The 26410-nt window shown below is 51.0% G+C and overlaps 2 protein-coding genes across 5 annotated transcripts; one reads left to right on the top strand and one right to left on the bottom strand.

The window, feature by feature from the left end:
• Tpm1 (tropomyosin 1) lies at positions 1-26410 on the bottom strand. Of its 4 annotated transcripts, none has more exons than XM_004628844.3 (10): positions 26108-26410; positions 25320-25445; positions 13864-13997; positions 10918-11035; positions 9316-9386; positions 8521-8596; positions 8021-8083; positions 7647-7716; positions 6074-6152; positions 4425-4702 (listed from the first exon to the last, which is right to left on the bottom strand). In XM_004628844.3, exons 1-10 carry the CDS (start codon positions 26219-26221, stop codon positions 4699-4701), a joined length of 855 nt encoding a protein of 284 aa, XP_004628901.2. In that variant the 5' UTR covers positions 26222-26410; the 3' UTR covers positions 4425-4698. The 4 variants fall into 4 exon arrangements, with proteins under 4 accessions (XP_004628902.1, XP_004628899.1, XP_004628901.2 ...); XM_004628841.2 differs by lacking the exon at positions 25320-25445 and adding an exon at positions 24988-25113 and having other exon boundaries at positions 4434-4702; XM_004628845.2 differs by lacking the exons at positions 4425-4702; positions 6074-6152 and adding an exon at positions 1-182 and having other exon boundaries at positions 26108-26317.
• On the top strand, positions 18528-23070 carry LOC111816063. The gene is made up of 2 exons (XM_023712499.1): positions 18528-18630; positions 20638-23070. The coding sequence occupies exon 2, from the start codon at positions 21065-21067 to the stop codon at positions 22031-22033; it is 969 nt and encodes a 322-aa protein (XP_023568267.1). The 5' UTR covers positions 18528-18630; positions 20638-21064; the 3' UTR covers positions 22034-23070.

The following is a 26410-nucleotide window of genomic DNA, read 5'->3' on the forward strand; positions in this document are numbered from 1 at the left end:
GGAGTTTCCCGGTAAGCAGGTGTTAACAACAACAACAACAAAAAATGAAACAGAATAACAAAACCAAACGAAAGAATGTGGCCGCAGCTAAGGAGATTTTCACATGTTGTTTAGCTCCAGTAAAGTCTGATCCAGCATCTGGTGCATGCTAAGGTTTTCTTCCTTGGCATGAGCCACTTTCTCTGCGGTGGGATTAGAAAATTAAGTCATGAATAGCTGCGCTTTGGACACAGTGGGGCTTCGCACATTTAGGCAGGCAGACATCAATCACAAACGCGGGATGCAATGATTAGAACTATGCATGCTTTTAAGGCGTTACTTGGTTCCAGACAAAGGGACCCCAAGGAGCCACAGGCACGACAGGCTCTCGGCACAGCTGGGGCACCGTCACCTGCAGCAGCCCAGCCCCAGCACGGAGTGCAAACATGGGACGGCGTTGGTGACGGCTCCCCAGCCGTGCGCTGTGGGAACGGGGACAGGTCAAACCCAAATAGCTCACAGAGCTGTTGTACAAACTGGAGACATTCATACCGTGCCCGCAGACACTTCAGAGTTGCAGGCCGTTAAAGGCCTCCGACACCACCTCACGGGAAACAACCATGACATAGGTAGGTTTCTGGTAACTTTTTCAACGATTTATTTCTATTACTCGCAAACAGTTATCAGCATGTTTCATGCACACTTCATTAGGACATTCTCTTAACGTTTTTAAAGGGTTCTATTATTAGCACGACATTCTTACCAGGCTGCGACAACACTGTGACACTGCAGGAAGCCTACCTTTCCGACAACCAGGGACTGCTGGCATGAGCTCCTGCTTTCAAAAGCTATTTTGCCCAAACATAAGTACATTGAATCATATTTCAAGCACTGTACCAGAGAGGAAGGAGTTAGGGGTACATGGAAGGTATCATCTATTGATATGTAAAGCCATATTCAGTCTTCTGTGAGGAATAAAATTCTTTTTCTCAGTATGTATCAGTTCAAAGAAGAGTGTTGAAGGGCTGTTATAAATATTTACCCATATTCATAATATGTATATTTTACCATAAAAGGTGTTTGGGGTTAAAGAGAACTTAATTATTCCACATACACAGAGAGATGCAGGCAAGGGCTGCCTGCAGCTAACTCCTTTCATTTTCATGTTTGCAGAATGCAAATGGTTTTCAACCCTAGTAGCTGAAGGGTGGACAGTCTCAAGCTTTTCTCCAGTGGGCTCATCCCTAGCATTCAGCCTTAGAGTTTTCACATGTAAGTTTTAGTCCTCATTCAGGGCCAGCTTTAGTTCGTTAGTTAGGCGTCGGTTTTGCTCAAGTTGCTGGTAGAGTTGGTCTGTACCGGTCAGCAAGCGCGTTAGCGGAAGAGGAGGCAGAAGGAAGACACGTTAGCCAGACACAGGGAGAGGCTATGGACAGAAAGAACGCAGAGACACACCTCGGGCCGGATGGCAGGCAGCCACGTGCCCGGTGCGCTACCTTACCCCACGGCCATCTGCCCTGTGCCCTTGTAGGGCAGGCAGTAAAAGGCCCAGCAGGGGGAGGAGGCATCAGAATTCCTCTTGACAGCAAGGGAAAGGGATGCACAGGACAGGAGAAAAGAGTAAATGTTCCTCTTGTACTAAAAACCGCCCTGTGGGCCCAGCCCTGCAAAGGCGCAGTTTAGGGCAACAGCTCTGGGAACGGATGCCAGGCAGTGATGCGCCTGCGGGTCGCCTGGCCCCTGCTGGTGCTCAGGGCATCCTAGCTGTGCCTTCACCACCTGCCCATTCCTGTCTACTCATCCACAACTCCTTCCTTTCTGCTTCTAGGCAGGCTGCCCATTCACGGGCCAACTGCCTGCTACTGCTTTTGTGACATGCAAACTTTTCAAAACAAGCCACCACGCTCCCTGTCCTTCCCTCTACTGCCACGATACGGGGTGCCATTTTCGGATTGCCATCCACCTCGGACGGCCGCGTGACCCAACACAAACGGCAAAAGAGCAGCACTTATTTTCACCCACGCTCTCTTAGAATGTTTACTTCAGAGGATGGTATTCTTATTCAGTATTCATGGACGTACACACAATGAACAAAACCTCACAAATGTACAGTAGGACCCAGGTCAGCTGGGGGTGTCAGCGACTGCCTAACTCTGCAGAGCTTAGAGGTCCTGGAAAGCTAAAAATCCTACCACCTGGGGAGAAAACATGCTGCCTGTAGCCCCCAGGCCTGTTGGAAAACTGAGCCGTTCTCCTGCGAAGCTGTTCTCTGATATGGCAGGAGCTGGGAAGGTGTTTGATATGCACTGTTTATTAACTCACTGTGACAACCTGCGCTCAACAGGGGCTGCCTTTCCTCTTTTGGTCACCCACATTTCCTGACCATGGCGGTACCTCGATTCCTGAACTTTATTCTTTCCATGATGCTGGCCCCAGAATTGGTTCTGTGTATCAACTGTCACTGCCTCCAGGTGGCCCCCAGACCCCATTATCTCCTGCGCCTTATTGGCTCACCTACTGCACAGTACCTGCCAGCTCAAAATCACTTCGCCTGTCTTTCTTCCCAGCTCTGTGTGCATAAGGCTGCCGGTGCACCTATGCCCCTGCTGCCTCCGGCATCTTTCTTACAGCCTATGTTTGGGGGTTGTGAAGTGTGAACCCTGGTGCACCATTTGCATTACTGTCAGAAAAGAGCCACCAAGGGTAGGCAGGATGTCTGTTTGCTGAGCCCAAATAAATGTCTGCCCAGCAGGAAAGGAAGAGCCCTGGAGGAGCCCTAGAGGGCCCAGAGGGCCAATGTCAACGCAGCTGACAAGTGACACCGGTCTCTACCTTAGCCTTCTCTGGGCCTGCTCTCCATTAGCTGGGTGCCTATGTGCTCCTGTGTATACTCCGAAGTGTTTCCCTCTTGTTCTGTATAGAATCCAGATGGCTGAGGTCCCTGTGGCCCGGTGTAGGGGGGACAGCCTAGGCTATGGCCTGGTCCTCCGGACTAGAAGCCTGAACCCCAACAATTCCTTGACAAGCCCAGCTTGCTGCTCCCCCTCCTCACTTACTCTAGACCGCCCGTGCCTGTCCATTCCTTCCCTGTTTCGCTCATGCAGGAGACCTAGAGCATGTGCAGTCTCTGGACTGCGTCCCAGAGACAGCTGCACTTCCAGCCTCAGCCGCACATCTGCTCAGCAGAACCCCGCGCTGTCATCCTGTCTGCGGCAGCATTACTCCCAGCAGGGGTCACTGCCATTGCTCTGGATTTAAAAGGGAACAAGGCAGGAATCACGGGCCTAAGGGCCCCGAGGAAAAGCAAACCACAAATTTATAGGAAGCTTCATGCTCTCAAGGCAAAGACACTATCCAGATTCTAAATTTTAAAAAGCCTCCCTCAGCATGACTAAAATTCTTTAATTCAGGCAGGCACTGTCCTGCTGAGCTATATCCTCAGCCCTAACATTCCTTAATTCACAGCTTCTTTAAAAACAATTTTGTCCCCCCTCTTAAGACTTTGTGGACTGACTGGCACTACTTTCAAATTGAGTGCAGTGGGTAGACACCAGGCCCGTGAGGATTCCCACATGGAGAAGATGGAGGGACAGAGCCAGGCTGCTCAGGAAGGAGAAGCTAGGGGGAGTTGCAAGTTTTAATTCTGTAGTATTAAAAAAAAAAAATCACTTGCTGTTGTGAAGTACATAAATGAAGGTCAAAGGAAACAACTGCGTTGAGTAATTTCCACTAAACTTATTGGTGGTGGTGGTGGTAGAAGAGTCCACAGGAATGGCTGTGTTTTTTAGATAATGGGGAAACCCACCTGTTAAGGTGATGCAGGTATAGTCCTTTATAAAGAATACATGATATTCTTAGGGGCACAAAAAGAAATCATGACCTGAAAACAGAAACTATATGTAGAAAACCTACGGGGTCATTTTCATGATCAAAATGTAGGTGCCCAACTCATGACCAACTTGGAAAAAAAAAAAAAAAAGCTTGAACTCATCTTTGTGCTATAAAAGGGTGACTAACAGTAACCCCAAGTGCCACTATTTGAATCCAACTTGTTTTCTACCTTTTCCAATATATAAAGTCCCAGCCCTGTGGGACAGCCGCATGCTCATCCCTCGTGAGCTGCACCTTCTACGCAGTAGCGCAGCCCAACGTAAACCTCTGGCAAAGGAAGACACTGCTTAGCCACACCTGATTCCCAGCAAGCCCTGGGCCCTGGGCCCCCAGGGACCATCACAATTCCTAAAAGCCATAGATTCCTGCCTGGGTCTCACTGGAGCTTCTGGAAACCAAAACTCCCAGAGGGAGATGCAGGCATGTGCACTGAAGAGTTCTGGAAGGAACTACTGCATTTGAAACCTTGACATTGACATGTGATGCTCAGAATGGAGAAAGGAAAAAAAAAAAAGAAAAAAAAGAAAAGAAAAGAAACAGCAGCGAAAAATTAACCCTTTAGATGCATGAAGCAGAATCATGGTTTTATTGAGTGGTGAAATGAAAACATCCATAAATAAAGAGGTAAAAAGAATAGCGAACAGAAACAGCGTACACAGTGTTTATTTTACACTAGAACCAACTATACAACAGCACGGTGTGTGCCCGGCCCTAGGCAGGTGCGAAAGGAAAGAACCAGGGTCAGCTGGAGAAGAGACAAATGCAGAGCTCACAGAGGTGGGACATCCAGCTTGCTGAAGGAGTCTCGGGAGAAGTGAAGAAAGAGACTTATCTGTGCGAAGACAAAAGGGTGGAGATAAAGGGGAAGAAAGTGGCACAAGGGAAAAACGAAAACCAAACGGACAGGAAAGCGGCACTTGCTATCCAGGCAAGCAGTGGACATGCAAAACCTACGGCCAGCCGTGCCCTTCGGGATAGTGCGTCCTTGGGTACAGGCACAGCCACCAGCGTCTGCACCTGGGGACTGCCATAGGCCAACATCAAGGAAGACCCATGAGCAGAATTTACGAACAAATATTAGGCCGAATTTCACTTTTAGGATTTTGCAAGTTTCCCATATAAAAGCTCCCAATTAAGCCCTGGGAGGGCCTTAGAGACAGATGTTGGAACCCACTCCTCATTTATAAATGAAGGAGAAGACACCCGTTTGCCATGGTGACAGTCCCGTCTCTAAAGCTTTTCTCTTTTCAGTGTGGGGACTCTACAACCTCCAAGGCAGCAGTCACAATGCCACAGTCTGGAAGCCACCATTTTTCTGCATGGGTAAAAAGCAGAAAGGGGCAGCTCCAGCTTTAAAGGAATCTAGCATGATATTAGAACCAAGAGTCACCGGTGAGACACTGCCAAGGCAGAGTTAGAGGCGGACAAGGTTAGCGCTCCCATTTGGTTAGCAATCCGGACATTAGTTGTGTGTGAATAAAAGTCTTCCCACGAGAACAAGGTGACCTGCTGCTGCTGTTAACTGCCTCATGAGAAATGCCCGAATTCATATGGAATATGTTGTGTTTCAGGGCCCAATATGTTTCCTGTGAGTGTTGTGATTCCTTGTGATAGAAACGTGGACAATTAAAGGCTGGGCTACTCAGTAGAGGACTGCACTGCCTGCAGAACTCTTGCAGGTGAGGAAGAGGCGATGGCTTATGGGCCCGTTCTCTAGGCTACGCAGGGCCATGCTCACTTCTCAGATCCTCAATCATCTGATCCGTTAAGGGTCCTTCCATGTACCTTCCTTTTATGCAAATGATCATATCGTACTTTAGAGACTCGGGAAACCAATTTTGACATCTGAGAAGTTCCCACACCAATGCTCAGCCCTCGAGTTTTACTGGCCTCTAGCTTAATTTCTTAAAAGAACAGAGCTCACAGTCACTCATGTTCTAGGTTCAGCACTCAGTGGGAGCCATCTATTTCAGCATTTGGAAAATACTGAAGGACTCTGGAAGGAAAATGGTTTGTCCAGACTGAGTCTAGCTTGGCCTTTATGTTAGTACAAGGTGAAGAAAGCAACGTCTAGCCTAGGTTACGCAAGGAAGCAAACAGCAAGGCACCAGGATGGAGGTCGCGGAGAGGAAGGGAGTGGCGGCGGCTGATCACAGAAGCATGAGGGCGCGGGTGCGAGCAGGCGGGGTGCATGGACATTTACATTGAAGTCATATCGTTGAGAGCGTGGTCCAGCTCTTCGCTGATGGCCTTGTACTTCAGTTTCTGAGCATACAGCTCGTCTAGGACCAGCAAATGGAATGACAGGTGCAAGGACATGGAGAATGACCAAGAGATGGAAGGTGAGCGGGACGGCCCCGGCGCCATCCCGACCCAGCAGCAAGAAAGGGCAAGGCATGGAGGGGTTGGTGCCGCAGCAGGTGGCCCGTGCAGGAGGCGTGCGTTTTGTTTTTAAATAAATCAAAACAAAAACAGAAAGAACAAAACCCATTAGAAAATAAAAGGAGAAAAACTCAATATGAAAATCACAGCAAACATGGGAGGTAGATCAGTACACTATGTGAGGCCCTGAACAAAACCACTGAAGGCTGTCTTTCCTGGTGTATAACAGAACACCCTGCTTTATACGGAGCTGTATTTAGCTACCCCCTGATGCTACAAACAATGGAAAAACTATCAAACAGCAGTGTTTTGGAAGGGCAATTTGCGGTTATAGCCTGGAACCCTTATGGGGCCCCACCCTCACAACCCTGCCTTCTGGACCAAACTAGACCACTGAGATGTTTAGTACCATTTAAATGATGTCTATGGTCTTCCCACGTAGGCTGCACGTTCCTGGTCCAGGTTGAAACACAAATCATCACACTTTTATGGTAGTGACGGTGAAGTTGACACAGTACTGTTTGGTAATGATGCAGCTCTCCTACCTTTTCTTTTTCTTTTTTTGGCAGAACCGGGGATTGAACTCAGGCCCTTGAGCTTGCCAGGGAAGTGCTTATTCTACTGAGCCATCTCCCCGGCCCCAGCTCTCCTACTTGGAAGGAGTTCTGAACCCAGCTGTTGTTCTGCCTTCTCTGCTATTTCAGTTATTATCCACACACCCTCCAGCTCCTTCTCTTCTGCCTGGGATATGAGTTTTTTTCTTTGCCCCAGCTAGACTTGCACAGGCCTCAGAGTGCACAATTTAGCATGCCTATGAGGAAAGCTGGGGCAAATAAAACCTGATGCTTTAGGGGAGAAATCTGGGAGCATAATCTCAAAATATAATGCCCTACTGATTCTCACCCCCACTCTTCCTTTCAGGATCTAAACTAATATTAATGAAGAAGTAAAAAAAACAAAAACAGAAACAAAAACAAGCACTTCCACTGAATTCAAGACGGGGTCGTGTCTGAAACAAATCCACATTATCACCATGTTCTGCCAATCAGAAGGGTCTACTGAGGACACAAAATACACCCAAGTCACTCTTGCCTATAAGCAACTACCCTGCGCCTATTGTGTAGCGAACTCGCCACAACGTATGAATGAAAGCTGCGTGGCATTTGTCATGACAAAGAGACGTGTGCTGTCAAGTGGTTCCCAGTGACACGGTGTGCTGAGGTCTCAGGTTCCAGAGTGTAAGAGCCACAGGTGAAGACCCCAGCGGACAGCAGGGAAGAGAGTGCAAGAGAGCAGACGGCTGCGGAGGTGGACGCTTGCACACTGCATGACTGTTTCTCCGGGTCAGTATTCAACTCTCAGGACGGAACCGAAAACAATACTGAAGCGCTTACCTTCTAAGTCGTCAATGCTTTTCTCCAGCTTAGTGACTGACCTCTCTGCAAACTCAGCCCGAGTCTCAGCCTGTAAGGATTTAATTTATTTGAGTCAAAACCGGTCAAGTTTCAGAGTTCTAGTAGCTATGAGCATAGGCAGAACTGGAAGATGAAACCCATGCACGGCACCGTGCAATGGGACAGGAAGCGACGCACCAGCGTGCTGCTGTCGTCATAGTGGCCGCTAACACGGCGCCCGCCCGCCCTGGACTAGCTCCAAATACCCCTTTGCTCTGGCTTACTGACTTTAAAACAATATAGCACTGACCAGCTCTAGAACGTAAATTTAATTAAAATCCAGTTGGCTTCATCTATAACGCTCGTAAGATTACCTCCTTCAGCTTGTCAGAAAGAACCTTGATCTCCTCCTCGTATTTATCTTCCTTCTGCGAGTACTGTAATTAGAAAGAGCATTCCAGATGTCAGGTGGGGGCTCGCCGTCCCGTGACTTCTAACTCTGACACCAGAGGCCGTGCCAGCTCAGGCAACACATGTTCAAGCTCTCCTCGGAGGTAACAGAGCCTCGGGGATCAGATGGCAACGACTCTGCATTCTCTGCTTTCTTGCCTATTGTTTTACATGGGACAGGAACAAGATAACGTATCCACTTGGCACTTGGTTGAGATTAAATTGGTGACTCACAGACCCAACAGAAAATACATTCTCTATTTTAAAAATTAAAAAACCACTATCCAGCCACCACCAGAGAGGTCCACTACTGCAGCGTCCACTACTGCCGTTTCCTAAGAACTGCCGCCGCTGTTTGCACCGGCGTGGCTTCTTTCGAGCGGGCTTTGGCAGGTGACTCTCCCACGCCCTGCTCCAGGCCTACCTTCTCAGCCTGAGCCTCCAGTGACTTCAAGTTGTTCGTCACAGTTTTCAATTCTTCTTCAAGCTCGGCACATTTGCTAATGTTTTCGATCAGAGGCAGAAAGGGTGGGAGACAAGCCACAGGAAGGAGGAGAGAAAAAGGAGAAGGAGGGGAAACAGTGAGAACCAAGTCCTGGAGATGAGGGGCCGCCTCCAAGGAGCCAAACCATCAGGGCCGGGAGCGTCACTGCCCTCCGGCTCGTGACAGTGGACAGGCAGGTGACCGAACTGAACAATACTGAAGAGTGGTGATTTGGCTTCTTATATGGCAGCCCGAGAGCATTTACGAAGGAAAAACGAAGGACCAAGAGAAAGCACTTAAAGCAAGATATAGGTAGCAGAGGGTGTGGTGAAGGTGCAGACATGACACCAAACCGACCAGTGGGCATTGGAAGCTGAGAGACGTCTGGGTTGCGGTTAAACCTACACCACACGTAAGCCATCAGTACCTTATCCTCTGCAGCCATTAATGCTTTCAAGGTCTGATCCATTATTCTTAATTGTTCTTCCAGCTGTCGAACTTGGCTGTTAGTGGACACAGGAAATGCACAAGGCCATTCACAAAATCAGTGTGCAGGTAAGGCATGCAGTGACACACGCACGCACGCACAGACACCCCACACGAGTCGCCGTGTTCCACACTCGCAAGAGGAGCCCGGAGCCGAGACAGGGAAGTGTGCAGCTGCCAGACGCTCATGCAGTTTAGTCACTGCTCCGCAGCGCCCCGCGTGTGGCCTCCTGTCACCGGCCTGCTTACCCTTCTGAGAGCTCGGCCCTCTCCTCTGCACGTTCCAGGTCACTCTCGATGATGACCAGCTTGCGGGCCACCTGCAGGGCGAAAACCAAAGACATGTACTCTGTGGGGCTTGTGGGCTTTGCACAGGTGGCTGGGGGAGGGGCCAGGTGCCCCCAGGTGCACTCCTCATCTGCAGGGACACTCTTCACCCCAGCAGACTCCAAGGACTGGGGCCAGATGCCAGAGGCTTCGCTCATAGGACCCAGAGGGGACAGCTATGGGACAGAGTCTCAGGGGCCGCAGTGTAGAACTAAACAGCAGTCAAACCATGGGAGAAGGAAGCAAGAGGCTATCTGCGCTCCCAAAAGCAGCCATGGTGAGACAAGACACATCTTACACTAAAAAGGTGGGGACTGCCAAAAACAAAACCCCACTGAAAACCTCAGAACCGCCACACGTCAGCATCCTGCCTGCAAAGGTGGAGAAGCCAACGGGCACCCAGGTGGGGAAAGGGCTAACCACGTTAAATTCAGGGCAGGAAGGAAGCCAAGACCACGTGGGGTCTTGGGAGCAGTCCCGAGTTAGTGGGAACAACATAAGCTGGAGATGGTAAATGGGGTAGGGGGAAGCCCAACATGATACAAAAAAGAAAAAATGAAAACTGTGGCAGTCACATAATCAAGGTGGGGTTTTTTTGTTTTTTGTTTTTTTTTGGTTTGTTTGTTTTTTTGCGGTACTGAGGATTGAACTCAGGACCCTGTGCTTGCCAGGCAAGTGCTTATTCTACTGAGCTATCTCCCCGGCCCCAGGTAGCCACATGAGATCTGCTGTCACTGGTGGTTTTCTTTTCAGTGGTCCTGCAGTACAGCGGCACTCTACCTCCAAGCTACATTTTCAGTCCCTCTTTTTCTTGGGCAGAACTGGCGATTGAACTCAGGCCCTTGTGCTTGCCAGGCAAGCGCTTATTCTACTGAGCTAGCTCCCTGGCCCCTCCAGCCCGTCTTAAAATGTGGAAATAAGGTCTTACTGAGTTGCCAGGCTGGCCTTGAATTGCAATCCCACTGCCTCAGCCTCCCGAGTAGCTACGATTATAGGCTTGCACCACCACATCTAGCTCCCTGGTGGCTCTCGCATGAGCATCTGTGTTGACTGTGGGTTTCTGGCACCCTGGAGGGGAGGTCTGCATCAATCTGTTCAGCAGCTGTGTGGCCCCTGACACTGGGCTGCCTGGTGAAGGGCGCTGGAAGAACCACTTGCACTGCGACAGCATGAGCCTCCTTTCTCAAGGGTCTTATGTGTCGAGGAGATAGCTCAGTGGAATAAGTCCTTGCCGGGGAATGGTCCTATGTTCCCTTTCCTGCTGGTCTTTTGGGGATGAGGGGTCTGGGCGGGGGAGGGTTGGTCCTTCTCCCAGTGCTGCTGATTCACTTTATGGTAAAGCTCAGGGTTCCCCAACAGGATCAAAGTGAGAATACCATGATCTGGAGACAAAGGGGTTTGGCTTCTCAGAATCACTCCTTCCTACCAAGGAAGTAGACAGCTTCGCTCGGGAATCAAGGCTGTATACTGCTCCCCCAAGGCCACTGCTGGGAGCCCCGAGGGATCCGGGCCCTAGGATCTGACCTCTTCATACTTGCGGTCGGCATCTTCAGCAATGTGCTTGGCCTCTTTCAGTTGGATCTCCTGAATTTCCATCTTTTCTTCATCCTTCTGGGCTCGGCTTTCAATGACTTTCATGCCTCTGGAAAAGACAGGCAAGCAGAAAAAAATGAAGACTGAGAGAGGACCGTCCCAAACTCATACAGCTCCGCCACGGCCTGAGAGGCTCACGGCACACGGCAGATCAGAAGAGCACAGAGCCACTCTTACGTTCCCAACTATGATGCAAGACTTTCCAGAGCTAAAGGCAGAAATAAGACACACATTTCTCTCTGTTCAGTATGAATGTCACTTCACACTTTGGGCACTAGGGAAACCGCCTGGGCACCTAACTTTAAACAAAAGGTGCAATGTCAGGGTCCCGTTTGAACCTGGAAGGCATGAGGCACGGGAGGCCAGCATACTTCATTTGTTAAACACACGATAGAATCTAGGATTTCCTGAGGGGAAGAGTCCCAGCTTCAAAAGGGAACAAATCTAGAACGAAAATAAATTTATCTTCCTGTCCCTCTTTCTACAAAAAAAACTCTTCTCCATTGACTACTGGCAGAAGGACTAGACTAACTCCCAGGAAACTGCTGGTCCTGACCATTTCAGACCTGTAAAAATGGGTGCCGGAGATTCAACCAAACTGCTCAGCTAAGAAATAGAGCTTTGCCTGTAACCAAATCCTCTCTAAGCAGAGGCGTTGGGAGACAGGACAGCACTGTTTTTCATATGCTTAGGTGCGTACTGGAGCCTGTGGCCCAATGTTACATTTCATAAAATGACCTCATCTGGAACATTCCACAGATTTATGGAATAAGAAGTCACATTAAAATAAACTTGACCATCAAATTTGACTAGGCAATGAGAAATAAATCACTAGGGTTTTTATTGTTGTTGTTGTTTTTGTCTTTTTGAGACAAGGTTTCATTATACAATGCTGGCTGGCTTTGAACTCACTTTGTAGCCCAGGCTGGCCTCGAACTTGTGGCCAGCCTTTCACCTCAGTCTCCCAAGAAACCACTAGTTTTTAATAAAGTACTAGAGTTCATTTAAGGAGACCTGAATTCCTATCTTGGCACAACTACAAACATACGGTCAGTTTGGGGGAAGAGATGTCAGTTTCTGAGCTCCACTCAGTTGAGCTATTTCCCAGCCTCCTTGGCATATTGTTAAAAAAAAAAATCAAACTCTTGGGGGCCTGCCCCGTAGCTCAGTTCTTTAAGTGGCTGCTTCAACAAAGCAGTCAGGCTCAGGTGGCTGTGGTTCGATCCCCACAACTCAAGCCAGCCAAACCTGCCCTGAAGGCATTTGGAGCAATAAATAAATAAATATATAAATAAATAAAATAAAGTTGTTGCTGCTATCATTATTATTACTATTAAATAAGGGAAGTGGAGCAAAAGATCTCTAGCTTTTTTTTTTTTTTTTTTTCTTTAGAACCAGGGATTGAACTCAGACCCTTATGCTTGCCAGGGAAGCGCTTATTCTACTGAGCTACCCCCCGGCCCGATCTCTAGTTTATGATCTACCATGATGAGACTGGTTCTAAGGTTCCCAGCACAGAAATATTTTAGAAGACATCAGCCATAACGTCAGCATAACAGTCAGCATAACAGCCACACTGTTACGTATATGCTGCTGCTGTGATCGGTCGTCTTAAAGAAGCCCGACGCAGCTGGGGAGTAAAGAAATGCTAAGCAGCAGTCAAGAATGAGCCCCAAACTTTACTGAAGAAGATTCTTTAACCCCAAAGCCTGAAGTCATTCTTTGCACGTGGTGGCAGGCAGGGAGCAGGGGCTCACTCCAAAGGTGGAGAAACGGACGGATGCGCGGCTGCGTTCGCCCGCCCGGGTCACGGCACAGGTGGGTCCGTGAGGCGTCCACTCCTACAGCAGGCCCTCTCTCGCCTCACAAGAGTCTTTCTGGATGTTTCTAATATGCTACACTTCAAGAGCTGAGCACAGAAGAGTATCTTCCAGAACTGATGAGGTTGGCTGCCAGACCTTATGGACCACAGTCTCCCTTTAGCACCATGAAGCTGAGTCGTGGGGGCACTAAGTCTGGTAGAACCAGGTCTCAGCGGAGATGCACAAGCACTCGGCTGAATTACCATGCACGCCCGTGCGCGTCTTATCTGAATTAAGCCCCAGTTCAAAATGATTTACTTCTGCAGAACTTGTTTCTGTTCTAAGCTTTTCTCACCATCTCTGATAAATAACAGCCCACAGTTCTAGGCCTAAAATTCCTTGACTTTTAGTTTTTCATTTATTTGACACAGGGTCTTACTATGCTATGCAGCTCAGACTTGTAGTGATCCTCCTGTCTTAACCTCCCCAGTGCTGGGATTACAGGTGTGCGCCACCACGCCCGGTCTCAGGCCAGCACAGCGCTCCCAGGGTTCTGGGGTCGGCACAGAATGCAGTACCAGGATCAAACTCGGGTCCTTGCACTTGCCAGGCAGGCGCTTAGACCACTGATCAGATTACCTCCCTGGCCCTCCTTGACACCTTTTGTTTGGTGTCAGGAATCGAGCTCTGGACATTGTGCTTGCCACTGAGCGATATATCCCCAGCTTCCTTGGCAATATTTAAAATAAAGTTGTTGCTGCTATCATTATTATTAAGCACAACTGCTCTTTGGTCAGTAGGAAGAAAGAACCGCCGAGTGGGCCCGAACTTCTCATTTCCGTGCCTGTCTCTCTCGGTGGTGGCGAGCTCAGTGAGGGCAGTTTTCCCTTCTACGTAACTCTGGGGTTCAGTACCATGCACTGCAGTTTGGTGCTCTGCTGTTAGACAGCACTAACCCCGCCAAACATGGATCAGCTCAGGCCACGACCCCACTGGGGGCTGTGAAATCTGCAAGCCTCCGTTTACGGCACCAGGAGGGGAGGCTTACGGCCCGGGTGGGACGAGGCAGCCTCACCTCTCGCTCTCATCTGCTGCCTTCTCAGCCTCCTCCAGCTTCTGCAAAGCTGTGGCCAGCCGCTCCTGAGCACGATCCAGCTCCTCCTCAACCAGTTGGATGCGTCTGTTCAGAGAAGCTACATCAGCTTCAGCCTGGGCAGAGAGAACAACGAGAGGCATCTCAGAGATGGGGGGGTGGCGGCAGGGGCATCTTCAGACACTAGGGCTGGGCTTGTGGTGAGCCACCTACAGGCCCCAGCAAGGGCTAGTCAATGCCGGAGTAGGGCGCTGATCCCGCAGAGAACATCACACTTGTAAACTTATGCACACAACTCTGCTGCATGGACGCATCACAGTAAGTACACTGTCGAAGCTCTTGCCCCCTCAGATCCCACAGCCCTGGGTTTAGCTGCCTCCAAGGAGACCTACCTTGCAGCCACCTCCTCACTGGGGGCCCAGGATACGCAAAGTCAACTTACCCTGGCTCAGCCATGTGTCAACAGCACCACAGCCATAACTGGGAGTTGTCACTCAACTCCTTTGAACCACCTTGTCACTTATAAAGGAACTGAATATTTTACACATCGTACAGAGATTCAATAATACAACCTAGGACCTCCCTCCAGGACTGCCCACCCCCACCACGCCCACCAACACGTCTTGCCTTTTCAGTGACCTCTGTGGAATAACTGGTCACGCAGGAAGGAGACCAGGACAACTTTCCCAAGTGTGCTTAAGTCTACCAAAATTTCTTAGGAGTCAAGGTTGCTATCAGAAATGTATCAAACGCCTAAGCAGAGAGGCTACCCCCCCCACGGGGTGACATAAAATGTTTCTTTCTTAGAAACAGAAAACACTTCCCGGCACAAGCATCCATTACTGTGTATCTGAGAATACGGCAGCATGGTAGTGGCGGCAGTTCAGTCCCCGCTGGAAGGGATGGGATTTACTAATTAGGTACCATCCACCCATCCTCAGTCACTCGGATGTGTTCTTACGAAGGGGTGACGGGTTTTTAGGACACTGGGTGCTCTCGAGACCTCCCAGTACACACACGGAGACCATGATAGCTCTCCACATACACCTGTCTTCTTTACTCAACTCTAAGCTGCTGGCACTCAGAAGATCAGTATTCTGCAGTGTGGGTCCCAGAAATGTCTACTCACCCAAGAAAGTGAAAGCAACCTCAATTAAAGAGAAATAATCCACAGACCCACGGCGGACTACAGTGCACACAGAGGCAGGGTGTAGTCATGGCCCCGAATTAAAGGAAAAGGAGAGCACTGCATCTTTTGCTCATCTGAATGGGGAAGACTTTAGACCCCAGATTTTATCCTGGGACGAGAAGTGACACCTTCCACCACAGTGAAGGATACAAACAATGCTTAAATGAACACTGACCCAGTGGCCTGAAAGTCAGTCGCTGTCACCACACAGGTAACCCTGGGCCTAGCCTAGCAGGTGACTACTGACTCGCAGTTGTTTTCTGATGGGGGAGGGGAGTAGGGACAAGTCTTCCCTGCACGGAACTGCCTTTTAAAAATCTCAAGCCCTATTAAAAAACAACCAGAGATGAGTACTCCAGTTCAAATAAGCTCTCCTCACTTTTCTGTATTTTCCTTTTCCATTTAGGAATCCTGGATAAATGAGAGACGGGACGGGGGATGGGGGAACCTATGGCACACGGCTCCCAAGGGGGGCTGTCTTTATATTATTCAAAGATCTAAAAGGTTCGCCACCACTGGTAGGGGTGAGGGAAGAAGCAAGCAATCCTGAAAGCCCAAACAGAGATGAAGAGCAGATAAATCTCTACAGAGTGTCTGAGTCACATGTTTTCTCCTTATCACTTTTTTTTGGTACCAGGGATCAAACTCAAGACCTTTTCTTTGCTAGGCTAGCACTTACTCCACTGAGCTATCTCCCCGGCCCTATTATTACTTTTTATAGCACTGTGAACATGGTGGGCTGTCAGAGAAATGGGTGACAAGATTTTCAAAACACTTTTGTCCTCAACAAAAGCTGAGTTTAAGTTCCTTGCTCTGTTTCAGATATATATGGGCCCAAACCTCAAGGACTTTGTACCCACACGTGGAAGGCAGGCTGTTTATGTTCTGGGGGATGAACCTTCTGGGCGATGGCTGGGCCTGTGTGGCCAGGTCCACACAGAGCTGGTCCTGCGAGGGGCAGACGCCCTCTCTGTTCATTCCCACTTCTGTCCAACGCAAGCAGCCCGCTCCAGCCGCTTCCTGTCTCGAGGCCTCTCCTCTCCCCCTTAGGTCTTGGCACCTTTCTGAGGAGCACTGCTTGGCATATGGCACTTGCCTTCCTGCACCAGCATTCTGTAGAACCCTGGACTCCCTGACAGTATGGGTTACTGTCCTGAGAAGTACTAGCTGCTAGGCCCTCCGCCAGGGTGCCCACGAGGGGACTGGGGACACAGACCAGGGACAAAGCAGGCCTGCTGCATGGAGAAGAGACCTATGGGTGGCTGCCTTCCCCAGGGAGCCCCTGAAGTCTGCAAAACAGGGTCTCTTTTTGGGTTGTTTGTTTTTAAAGCCACAAGAGTCCCTGGCTGGCTGTCAGAATCAACTAGGCGCTATGTATTAAAAATACAAACTTCTAGGCCCTGTCCCTAGAGATTCTGATTCAGAAGGTCAGAGAGAGCAGGCAGGAATCTGGGCTATAAACAAGCACCCCTCCCCTCCCTTCCCAGGAGGCTGTCAGTCCTGAGGGGGCAGCCCATCTAACTCTTTTGAGAACCAAGGTGGGGGGGATCTCCCACCCAGGGCTGAGTGTGCTGCTCGCTCCCTGATGTGCTGGCTTTTGACAGCATCTCCTGATGTCCTGGTATATCAGGGAAGCTCTGGGATTGGTGGCTGGCATGCCAGAGTTTCTCTCCCCGCTGACATCAGAGTAGGAGTTCTATACCACCGCTCCTCACTGCTCCCACAGAAGGGCCCACGCAGAGCCCCAGAGCAGAAGCAAGTTCTTGTGAGTTCAGTCCCTAAATGCAACTTTCATCGCAAACCTTTCTGAAATAAGGCAGGCAGGGTAAAAAATGCCATGTGAACATTAAGAGGGAACAGCTTGCTCACACAAGAACACGGGGGCATTTGTTCTCTAGTCTGGGGCCCAGTGCTGACCACCCAGGCAGGACAAGGGCCTGACAGTAGGGACTGAGCTTTCTCCGCTGTATCAACCCCAAGCTCCTCTGGGGTAGCCCTAACTCTGCTGGCTCCTTGGGCCCTGTCAGACAGGCCTAAGAGCCATTCTACTCAATTCCTTCAGATCCAAAAAGTTTCATTTCATAATCTGTTTTAATGTATTTGGTACGGGGGTCTCACTATGCAGCTTGGACTTCTAGTGATCCTCCTGTTTTCGGCCTCCCCAGCGCTGGGATTACAGGTATGAGCCACCACGCCTGGACTCGGTGGCCACGGCCAGTGCTACATGTGGTACGGGGGATCAAACCCTGGTACCTGCACTTGCCTAAGCAGGGGCTTAGTTCACTGAGCTATCTTGCTGGCCCTTATTTCATAATTTAATCAAGGCAGGTTGATTAAATTTTAACTTCTTCCCAATTTATTATGCAATCCGTTCCTGAGGCACCTTTACTGGCTTTACTTCTAGAAGTCGCTCCTCCCTTTGGAGGCCTCTCTAAGGTGTTTTCTAAGGCTCCCTTCACCACAGGGCCCAGGTCTGAGAGGAAGGACCTGCTGCTGTGTCCAGTCAGCCCAAGCCTACTGCCACTTGGCCATCTGTTACTTAAGAGCAGACGTAGGTAACAAGGCATTCATGCAGGGTCAAGACCCAAGAAAAAAAGTATTTCCAGGAATGTAAATTGCTCTTTGCATGCTCAGTCAGCGTTCTTCTGCCAACGGCTCATGTGTCAATACTGCCCATGAAGGAAGTCTTTCAGTGTGAAATGCTAGTTTCCTACGTTTCAAAAGTGCTACTGTGTCCCAGAGTAGAAGAAGCTGCTTAGAGACTGCTGCACTAAGAAAGGCTACTAGCAACGTCTTCCTGCAGATGCATGCGGAAAGCTCCACCTAGAACGGCAAACCTTAGGACCCTGGGTAGGCGTGGGCACTCCACTCACAGCTACTAGCTACTTACACAGAAGTCAAGGGCATGCCTAGCTCTCCCTTCACCCTGACCCAACAAGGGACTGGCAACTCACACGGGGAAAAAAAAAAGGCCATACACACCACCCAAAGTACCACACAGAGCACAGGACACACGCATCCTAAATATAGCAAAATCGCACTCTATCAGATTTGGAAGGGGCTGGGGAGATGGCTCAGTGGAATAAGTGCTTCCCTGGCAAACGCAAGGGCCTGAGTTCAATCCCTGGTTCCACCAAAAAAAAAAAAAAAATCACAGATTTGGAAAAGAAAAAAAAAAAAAAATTAAGACCTAAGATTTTCATGACATCCCCATGTGCCAACCAATACAACCAAAACAACCTTAAAACAGCAACAACGATTAAGAAAAAAAAAAAAGAAGTGTGACAGTTAAAGCAATTAAGAAACTGTATAGGGGCTGGTGAGATGGCTCAGTGGTCTAAAGCACCTACTTGGAACAAGCTTGGCACACACAGGGACCGCGGTTCAATCCCCCAGCACCACATGCCAGCCAGCCCTGCCCCCTGGTGGGCTGAGCTGGCCACACACACACACACACACACACACACTCAAAAGTGACAAATTCCCCAAACCCAATCTGCCTTTGAATTCCTGTTCCTGTTTGCCGGACATATTTGCCTTAGGAGAAGAAAGGAAGCCAGGTATCACACTCAGCAAATCTTTTTATTTCACGTAAACCAGAGTTGTAGGGCCAATGTGTCAACCAACTTGCTGTGGAAGACTGACCAACTACAGCCAAACTACACTTCTACCCTTATATGGTAAGGAAAGGGAGGGTGGAAAAACCACTGGTGACATCAGGGGGCACTCCTGGGACAGCAGATAAACAAGGCCTCCTCTATCTGTGCCAAGACCTACAATGCACGAGGCACATCTGCAACAAGGGAGAACAGGCACAAGGCCCTGCCGCACCTCCGCTGCGCCACCCATGAAAGCAGAAACCCCACCCGTGCAGCCTCCTCAGAGCCACTCTGGGTGTGCCCAGGAAGGCAAAGGAAGCATCCCGTGTCTAAGCCTCCAAAATAAAGAGAGGGATGTGAATTCTTGACAACCAGCTTATTTCCCATGGTTTAATAAAGTCACCTATTAAGAACCAGTTCCTGGCTGCAGCTGTTAGGTCTCCTTGTTCACTGGGTTCTACTCCAAAAGAAAAAAAGCACTGGTTCTATTAAAAAAAAAAAAAAAGACAAAAATAAACAAAACCCTTGTAGGTCATAGGACCGCCAGTCAACCATTACATCAAGCAAAGCAGCCTCGTTCCCAGGCTTGCTAAGGCCCACACACCTTGGAAAAACAAGTCAGGAGGAAATGAGGGGCAGCTGCTTTTTCCAAGGTAAGTGCTGGCTTAATGGGGCCAACTAATGACAGCCTGTCTGAGCCTCTGAATGTCGTCCAACTCTCCCGTCAATTTTGTGCAGTGGTTCATAACTTTGTCACTAAACCTTTATCTTTGCTGCCAAGAGAAACTGTTACTGTTACTTAACTCACAGCCCAAAATTGACCTCAATGAACCACACTGGAGTCCCAGTTTTAGAAGGGAGGAGCAAATTGGAAAGTCTCTCTCTAGTGGGCTTATCCAGAGTCTTTAAGTTGCTCTTTTATAAGGTTCTGTGTGTGCCCCATCACTCAGACTGTTTTCAAAAAAATTACTATGAAAAAAACTGAAGTGACTTAAACTGTGTTTGACAAAGTCTGGAAAAGAATGAAAGGTTTGTCCTTATACAAAGAGCATTGTTTGATAGTCACCTTTTCTTCTGTGCCTCATTTTCCCAAAGTAATAATGTGGCCTTCCATGTCCTTTGTCCTTTATGTCGAACAGCCCTCACTAGGCCAAGGGTAGCCCAAAGCTCTTGTGTACAGATCTAGGCCGGGGAGATGGCTCAGTAGAATAAGCGCTTCCCTGGCAAGCGCAAGGGTCTGAGTTCAATCCTCGGTTCCGCAAAAAACAAACAAACAAATCTAGAACTTTCTACTTCCACCACTAATGCTACTGTGGCCCCCACAATCCATGGCATCAGCCTACTTCCTCCTCTCCATTTAAGCTCCAAAAGGAAAGGAAGAAAAACTACTTACTGATTAAGGTACAGAGCTGGGCAATGTGGTGATGTGGGCCCAGAGTTCTTGCTCTTGTCTATCGTGTTCTACTGACTTCAACTGTCCAAGTACAGCTGGTAGCCAGCCAAAGAGGCAGCTGTAATTAATTCATCACCTAGCCAAGTTCAGACATCCATGGGGGGACTTGCTCTTCAAAAGCGAGCACTGAAAGTGATCTTTTGCTCATCAATCTCCTTATTCCTGTCTGGATTTTACTGCCCCAGTTATGCCTTTCTCTAATCAACCGCTTTTCCGTGTCTTATGCAAAACAGGCCTGGAAATTTCTGTGGGTAGCTATGTAGCCATTGCATGCACTTAAACAAAAGGACTTACTCAGTTCAGAACAGACGGGTATGTTAAGCACAGCTGGTCACCACATTATCGCTTGTCTTAAAATTCCCTAGGTGTTTGGGCATCTTGATTTAAAACACACACACACACACACACACACACACACACACTCAAAAGTGACAAATTCCCCAAACCCAATCTGCCTTTGAATTCCTGTTCCTGTTTGCCGGACATATTTGCCTTAGGAGAAGAAAGGAAGCCAGGTATCACACTCAGCAAGGGGGTGGGGAAGCCGGCCAGAGCATACACCCAATAAGCGCTGACAGTCAGCCAACTTTTTCCCTGCCTGGGAAACAAAGGAATATCTCCTAGTATGAGACCTTGGGAAGAGGGTTGGTCAAGAAAGGGTGGGGTACCAGGCCTGCGTTCTGTGTAAGTTAGCTCCTCCCCAGCACCCAGGACTGTCAGCCTTAACCACAGGGGAAGCAGCTTTCGGGAAGCACAGGGTTCAGGGACAGCACAATTCAGCATCCCAGGCTTCAAAGTTCCCTTGAGCTGAGCTCCCCCTCCCCAAAAGGGGTGGGGGTCTACAAAAGGAGCGACACCCCCTCCCTCCTAGCTCTCAGAGGTGTGTAAGCTTGCGGCCTGCCACACACACTCAGGTGGGCGACCCACCGCAACCACCCGGGGATGAAGCCCTCGTTGGAAAAGCACTGCTTCCAGAACCCTTCCAGAACGGCTCCTGCACCGCCCTCGCTCCCCAACGCAGCTGACTTTACAGCGGCCAGGCCGACGGAAAGGAGAACGCACGGCCGGGGAGGAAGCTCGGGGCTCCTCCCCAGGGCCGGCGCCAGCTGGCCCAGGTGCGCCAGGTGCGCGGCGATGACCCGGAGGACGCCGCTCCCGGGGCCTGGGGCAGGGTGGGTTCCTTACGGTCTCCCGCAGCTTCCTCTCCTGGTCCAGCTCGCGCTGCAGGCTGCCCGCGCGCTCCTCCGCCGCGTCCGCCTGCTCCTGCAGGCTGCGGATCTTCCTGCGCACGGCCTCCAGCGAGCTGCTCCCCGCCATGGCGAGGCGGCGCGGGGACGCCGGCTGCTGCGCTCCCTCGCCCGGGACCCTCGGCGACGGCGACGGCTCCGGCCCGGAAGTCACGGCCTGCGGGGCGGTGCCGAGCAGCCGGGGGCGGGCGCGGCCGGCGGGGCGGGGCACGGTGCGGTCCCGGGAGTTCGCGGCCCGCCTGAGGCTTTGCGCATGCTCTTAGCCGCGGGGCACCCGGAGCGCAACGGCGGCTGCGGCAACGCGGGACTTGCTGCTGGGGACCGCGGGAGGGAGCCACCGCGCAGCTGGGACTTCACCCCATTCCCAACAGCCTCCCCCACCCGGGGGCCGTGGGTAGCGGCCTGGCTGCTAAGGGCGACGCCTGCTGGCCGCGTTCCGCAGCCGCGATTCCCACGGCCCAGCCCCAGCAAGGCGTCTGGAGCCTGCGGACCGGAGCGTGGCTCCCGGGTGTGGAAAAGCCCAGCGCACAGCACCCCCTGCCCGCAGTCGCGCACAGTGACAGCCACGGACACGAAACGTCGCCTAGACCTCCTGCCCTACTCGCAGTCTCACCTCTGGACTGGGACCTTGAACACCGACTTCTCTGTACAGGGAGCACGATAGCTCTAGGGCCGCTCCCGGGGCGGTGGTGGGAAGACTGACATAATGTCTACAGAGGACTTTGCACAGTGCCTTTTTCTGCGCAAACCTCAAGTCCTTTCTGGATGTAACTTTCCTTGCTTTGGAAGGTCTGAGATGCTTTAAAAAGGCCCCCCAAGCAGGGCCCGCATCCCTGGAGAGCCTCCGGGCACCTGCGGGAAATCCCGACGGACGCGACCTCCGCCTGTCCTGCCCCATCCCCCTCACCCCCCGCGCTGCGTGGCTAATGCTTCCTAGGCGCAGGGCTTTCTCCCCTGCCTCGGCCACACAGAGCCCTTCAGGTAAGTTCTTGACGTGTCAAGTGTGGGGAAAAATGAAAAGACACGCCCGCCAACCCCCTCCTCCGGAGCCCTAACGGCGAGCCGCCAGCCAGCCGGCAGACCCAGCGTGGGCCCGGCTCGCCGGCAGAGGGAGCCGCGTGTCCGCGCCTGCAGCGCTTCCCGGCGCGTGCGGGCCTTGGCGGACCGGGGCCTCGCAACAGGAGCCGCTGGACCCTGGGAAGGGCGCTGCACAGCCCATTAGTGACTTAAGGCCCAGCTTTTCAAGCACCTGGCTAACAAGATTTTTCGGCGAAATCGTTTTCAAGCTGAGGTCATTACACAAGAGCCACTGCCTGGGTTTCAGTCCCAAAGATTCTGATTTAATTAGGCCAGGGTGCAGCTGATTTGAGTGTTCAAGCTCCTCAGGTGACTGTTGATAGGAAGATGAGAATGGCTAAATTGGAAGGTAAAGACCCACAGAAGCTAAAGACAGCCTGCAAGTACCAGGCCCATGACAATGACTGGGGAGCGGCTGGGGCGAGAGACAAGGGGCCCTGCACTTGCCCTCCCTCACCCTCTCTTGGGTGGAAAGCCAGTAAGAAGTTCAAAACAAAGCCACCAGCCTGAGTTCAATCCCCGCTTCCACAAAAACAAAAACAAAAAAACCAAAGCCACCAGGGATGCTATCTCCAAACCTTCTGCGGGAAGAGGATCTGTGGAGTGTTGGTAAATTAGAAAAATCTTAACAGTAGTAATAGAAAAATATAAAAGCACTTTTACACTGCAGAATGAGAGGAAACTGACTTCTCTTGCATTGTCCTTTAGTGACACGTTTCTTCCTCCCCAAATCTTATTAGTTTAGGAATCACTCTATGGCATTTCTCTGCCTTCAACATCCCTATATAATCTCCAAACCACTATGTCTTACAGTTAAGGGGAGATGATCAACACAGTAGGAATTTATATATGCATACATACATATATACACACATATATGAGAACAAGAGAAAATATGCCTGCCCCGCCCCTCTACGTCGGAACTTTTTTTTTTTCCAGTGGCTAGAAACCACCAAAGTTTGAAGAACCTCCCTCCCCTGCTGGCTCCACCCCCACCGCTGACTTTAAATAGCCTCTTTTCCATTTCTGCTGCACCCCAAAGGCCCCCTTAGACAACTTTTCAATAAAGACAGGATACTGCCACACAGTTATAATTATCATCTCTTTTCCCCTTAAGAATTGTAGTAGCATTTTCCTCCTAGCCTTCAGCCTTACTGGGTTATTTTCAAATTCTCTGCATTCTTTTCCATATAAGGAATATCTCTCCTGGATCTATCAGCAACTTTTTGGAAAAGGCTAAAGAAACGTCCTGCTGGAGAATTTGGGGGAGACAGACAATCTGATCTGCAGTATTCAAAGCAGGCTCAGAATTACATATGTGAGGTATTTGGATTTTTTTGTTTTGTGGTTATTATTATTTTTGGCTTTTTACTTAAAGCCAGGTACCTTATAATATAAATAGTTCAGCTAAATCAGAGCTCGCCCAACCTCCTTTTCAAGGACCTTTACTTTTTGCTGAAATTTTTTTGCCAGATTCTAAGGACCAGTGTCTAAACCACGTGGAAATCCATCTCAAGGTTTCCATCCTACAGAAAGCTTATACTGATTCCAAGACAGGAGACCCTTAAGTAATTTACATTTTACTCATTTAAAGAAAAAAAAAATTCTGCTGTTGCACTAGGGAGTTAAACTTCTGGGCATAGCTTTCCCTGGTGTTCATACATTCTTGGAATTGTTACCAACTTCCCAAGGAATTCTTTTCTAATTGGGCCTCTAGGCTTAATTAGCTCCTAGGGTGGAATTCAACTGTGTGAAAAGCAGTCGCTCCTTTAGAAATGTAATCCTTGGCCTGACTTTCTGAGGCAGAAGAGGCAGGCCATGCAGTCAGGATTCCAAAGGACTGTGCCCACAGCTTTGGGCCGGTCTGCATCACCCCTAAAAGTATGTGTGGTTGTCAGAGGGCTGACAGGTGGGGGTGGGGCGAGCAGGAGGGGCAGGGGGCACCGCGCTCACTATACCATATAAAGCACTGAGCTATATATAACTCCCTGCTTACTTTCTGGAGCTAGTGCCCTAAGACTGCAGACCCAAGCAAGTATCATCTTCCCAGGCGATCGTAAGGGCTGGATTAAGCCTTCTCCACTGAGAGAGGAAGCCTCCAAGTGTCCCTGAGCTGCACTCTGAAGCTGAGCTTTTAAAGGAGTACCGTTGTGACTAGGTCCACCACAGAAAACCAGATCTTCCCGCCCATGGGGTTGCAAAGGGAAAACAAGTCAAGAAAACTATTCTCAGGGTTTGCACAAACCTTGGCGACGATGACACACACCTTGGGGCTTTTCTGCCACCAGAAGGCAAGGTTCAGCTCTCCAGAGTCCAATTTCTGCCACTCTCTTCTCCCAACTTCTCACCCCCCCCCCTCCGCCGTCCCACCGGGTCAAGAAGAGGAGAGAAAGAGACAGAAATGTTTGCAGCAGCAGTCAGAGGCGATCTAGAGCTCCGGGCCATGGCATGCGTGCAGGTGGCCCTCCCTGTGGTCCCCCGTGGAGACCCGAGTGGCCACGCAGACAGGAGGTGAGCGAGGCATGGTGAGCGCGCACTTACATCAGTGGCCTTTTTCTCCGCCAGCTCCAGTTTCTCCTGGGCATCTTTGAGAGCCTCAGAGTATTTGTCCAGTTCATCTTCGGTGCCCTTGAGTTTCTTTTGCAGCGACACCAGCTCATCTTCCAGCTGGGAGTTGGCCGTGGGGGTATGGGGAAGGGAGTGGGGGTGGGGTGCAGCAGGCAGCGTGATCCCGCAGGGCGGGGTGTGGGTGCACAGACCACAGGACAAGGACAGGAGGAGAGAGAGAGACAGGGAAAGACAAGGAGGGAGAGAGAAAGAAAGAGACAGAGTTAGCCATTCGTGCGCCGCGACGTGCCGCGCGCCCCAGGTACCTTGGCGGCGGCCTCGTCGGCAGCCAGGAGGCTGTCCTCCGCCTTGTGCAGCTCCTCCAGCACCCGGTCCCGCTCGTCCTCCGACGCCCGCAGCAGTTTCTCCTTGGCCGAGATGTCTTCCTCCAGCTGAGGGTGGCGGCGAGCGGGAGGGCGGGCGCGGGCGGCCGGCAAGGACCGGGTGTTAGACACACACACACAACACACGGGCGCTTGGTTGGCTGGGACCCCTCAGGCTAGGGATCCCGGCGAGTTGGGGGTCCAAGGGGCCGTAGGTAATCTCCGGTTGCCCAGAGCTGGCATGGCTCTTTTACCCACCCGTCACCCCCACCTCCCCGGGCGACACAACTTCGGGGCGCAGAGGCACCGCTTGTCTGCCTGGCTTCGCGTCTCAACTCCAGAGTTCCCTTCTCCTCCCCTCAAATTTCGGTCCCAGGTCCAGGTTCTTTCTCGAACCAGCCCCAAGTCCAAAGACCATCAACTTCAACACTTGACTCTTTTCCCCTTCCCTGTCTTTCTTTCAAATGTCCCCAGGAATCGGTGTCCCCCTCCCCCTCCAGAACTGATCCCCAGCCTCGAGACTCAGGAACTTGGAGGGCTCAAACGGACTTGGCGGACCGCAAGCAGAGAAGGGCAGGAAGCGTCCGCAGACTGCAAAGTTAGGGCAATCCCTGGCCCAGCGCCCTGCCCTCCCACCGGCTCCCGGGCGGGGCGCTTCCTGGGTCCCCGGGGCGGGTGGCAGGAGCTGCCGGGCTCCGGCCGGACGCGCGCGGAGCCGGGGCGGCGCGGACCTGCTTGCTCCGGTCCTCCGCCGCCTTCTTGTCGGCCTCTGCTTGCTCGGCTCGGTCCAGGGCATTCTCCTTGTCGAGCTTCAGCATCTGCATCTTCTTCTTGATGGCGTCCATGGCGGCGGCAGCGAGGGGCCCGGAGGCGGCGGCGCGGGCGGCGGGAGCAGGCGAGCGAGCGCAGGGGCGGCCGAGCCGGAGTGCGAGCGCCGAGCGCCTGCCGCTCCCAGATATGTACTTTCCCAAGGGGGCGACCGCATTCCTCAAGGCAGCCAATACTTTTTTGGAAAAGCGGCCTCCTCCTGCCCC

The sequence above is a fragment of the Octodon degus genome, unplaced genomic scaffold (assembly GCF_000260255.1).
Source record: "Octodon degus isolate 3935 unplaced genomic scaffold, OctDeg1.0 scaffold00026, whole genome shotgun sequence".
Lineage (NCBI taxonomy): Eukaryota > Metazoa > Chordata > Mammalia > Rodentia > Octodontidae > Octodon > Octodon degus.

Bases quoted from the DNA above. Each gene is read 5' to 3' on its own strand.
- Tpm1 (XM_004628845.2), bottom strand. From the start codon at position 26,221: ATGGACGCCATCAAGAAGAAGATGCAGATGCTGAAGCTCGACAAGGAG. The intron at 25,446-26,107 runs GTCCGCGCCGCC...CGCCACCCTCAG, and splicing joins CGGAGGACCGGAGCAAGCAG to CTGGAGGAAGACATCTCGGC. The intron at 8,084-8,520 runs GTAGGCCTGGAG...TTCTAATTACAG, and splicing joins TGGAGGCTCAGGCTGAGAAG to TACTCGCAGAAGGAAGATAA.
- LOC111816063 (XM_023712499.1), top strand. From the start codon at position 21,065: ATGAAGCCCTCGTTGGAAAAGCACTGCTTCCAGAACCCTTCCAGAACG.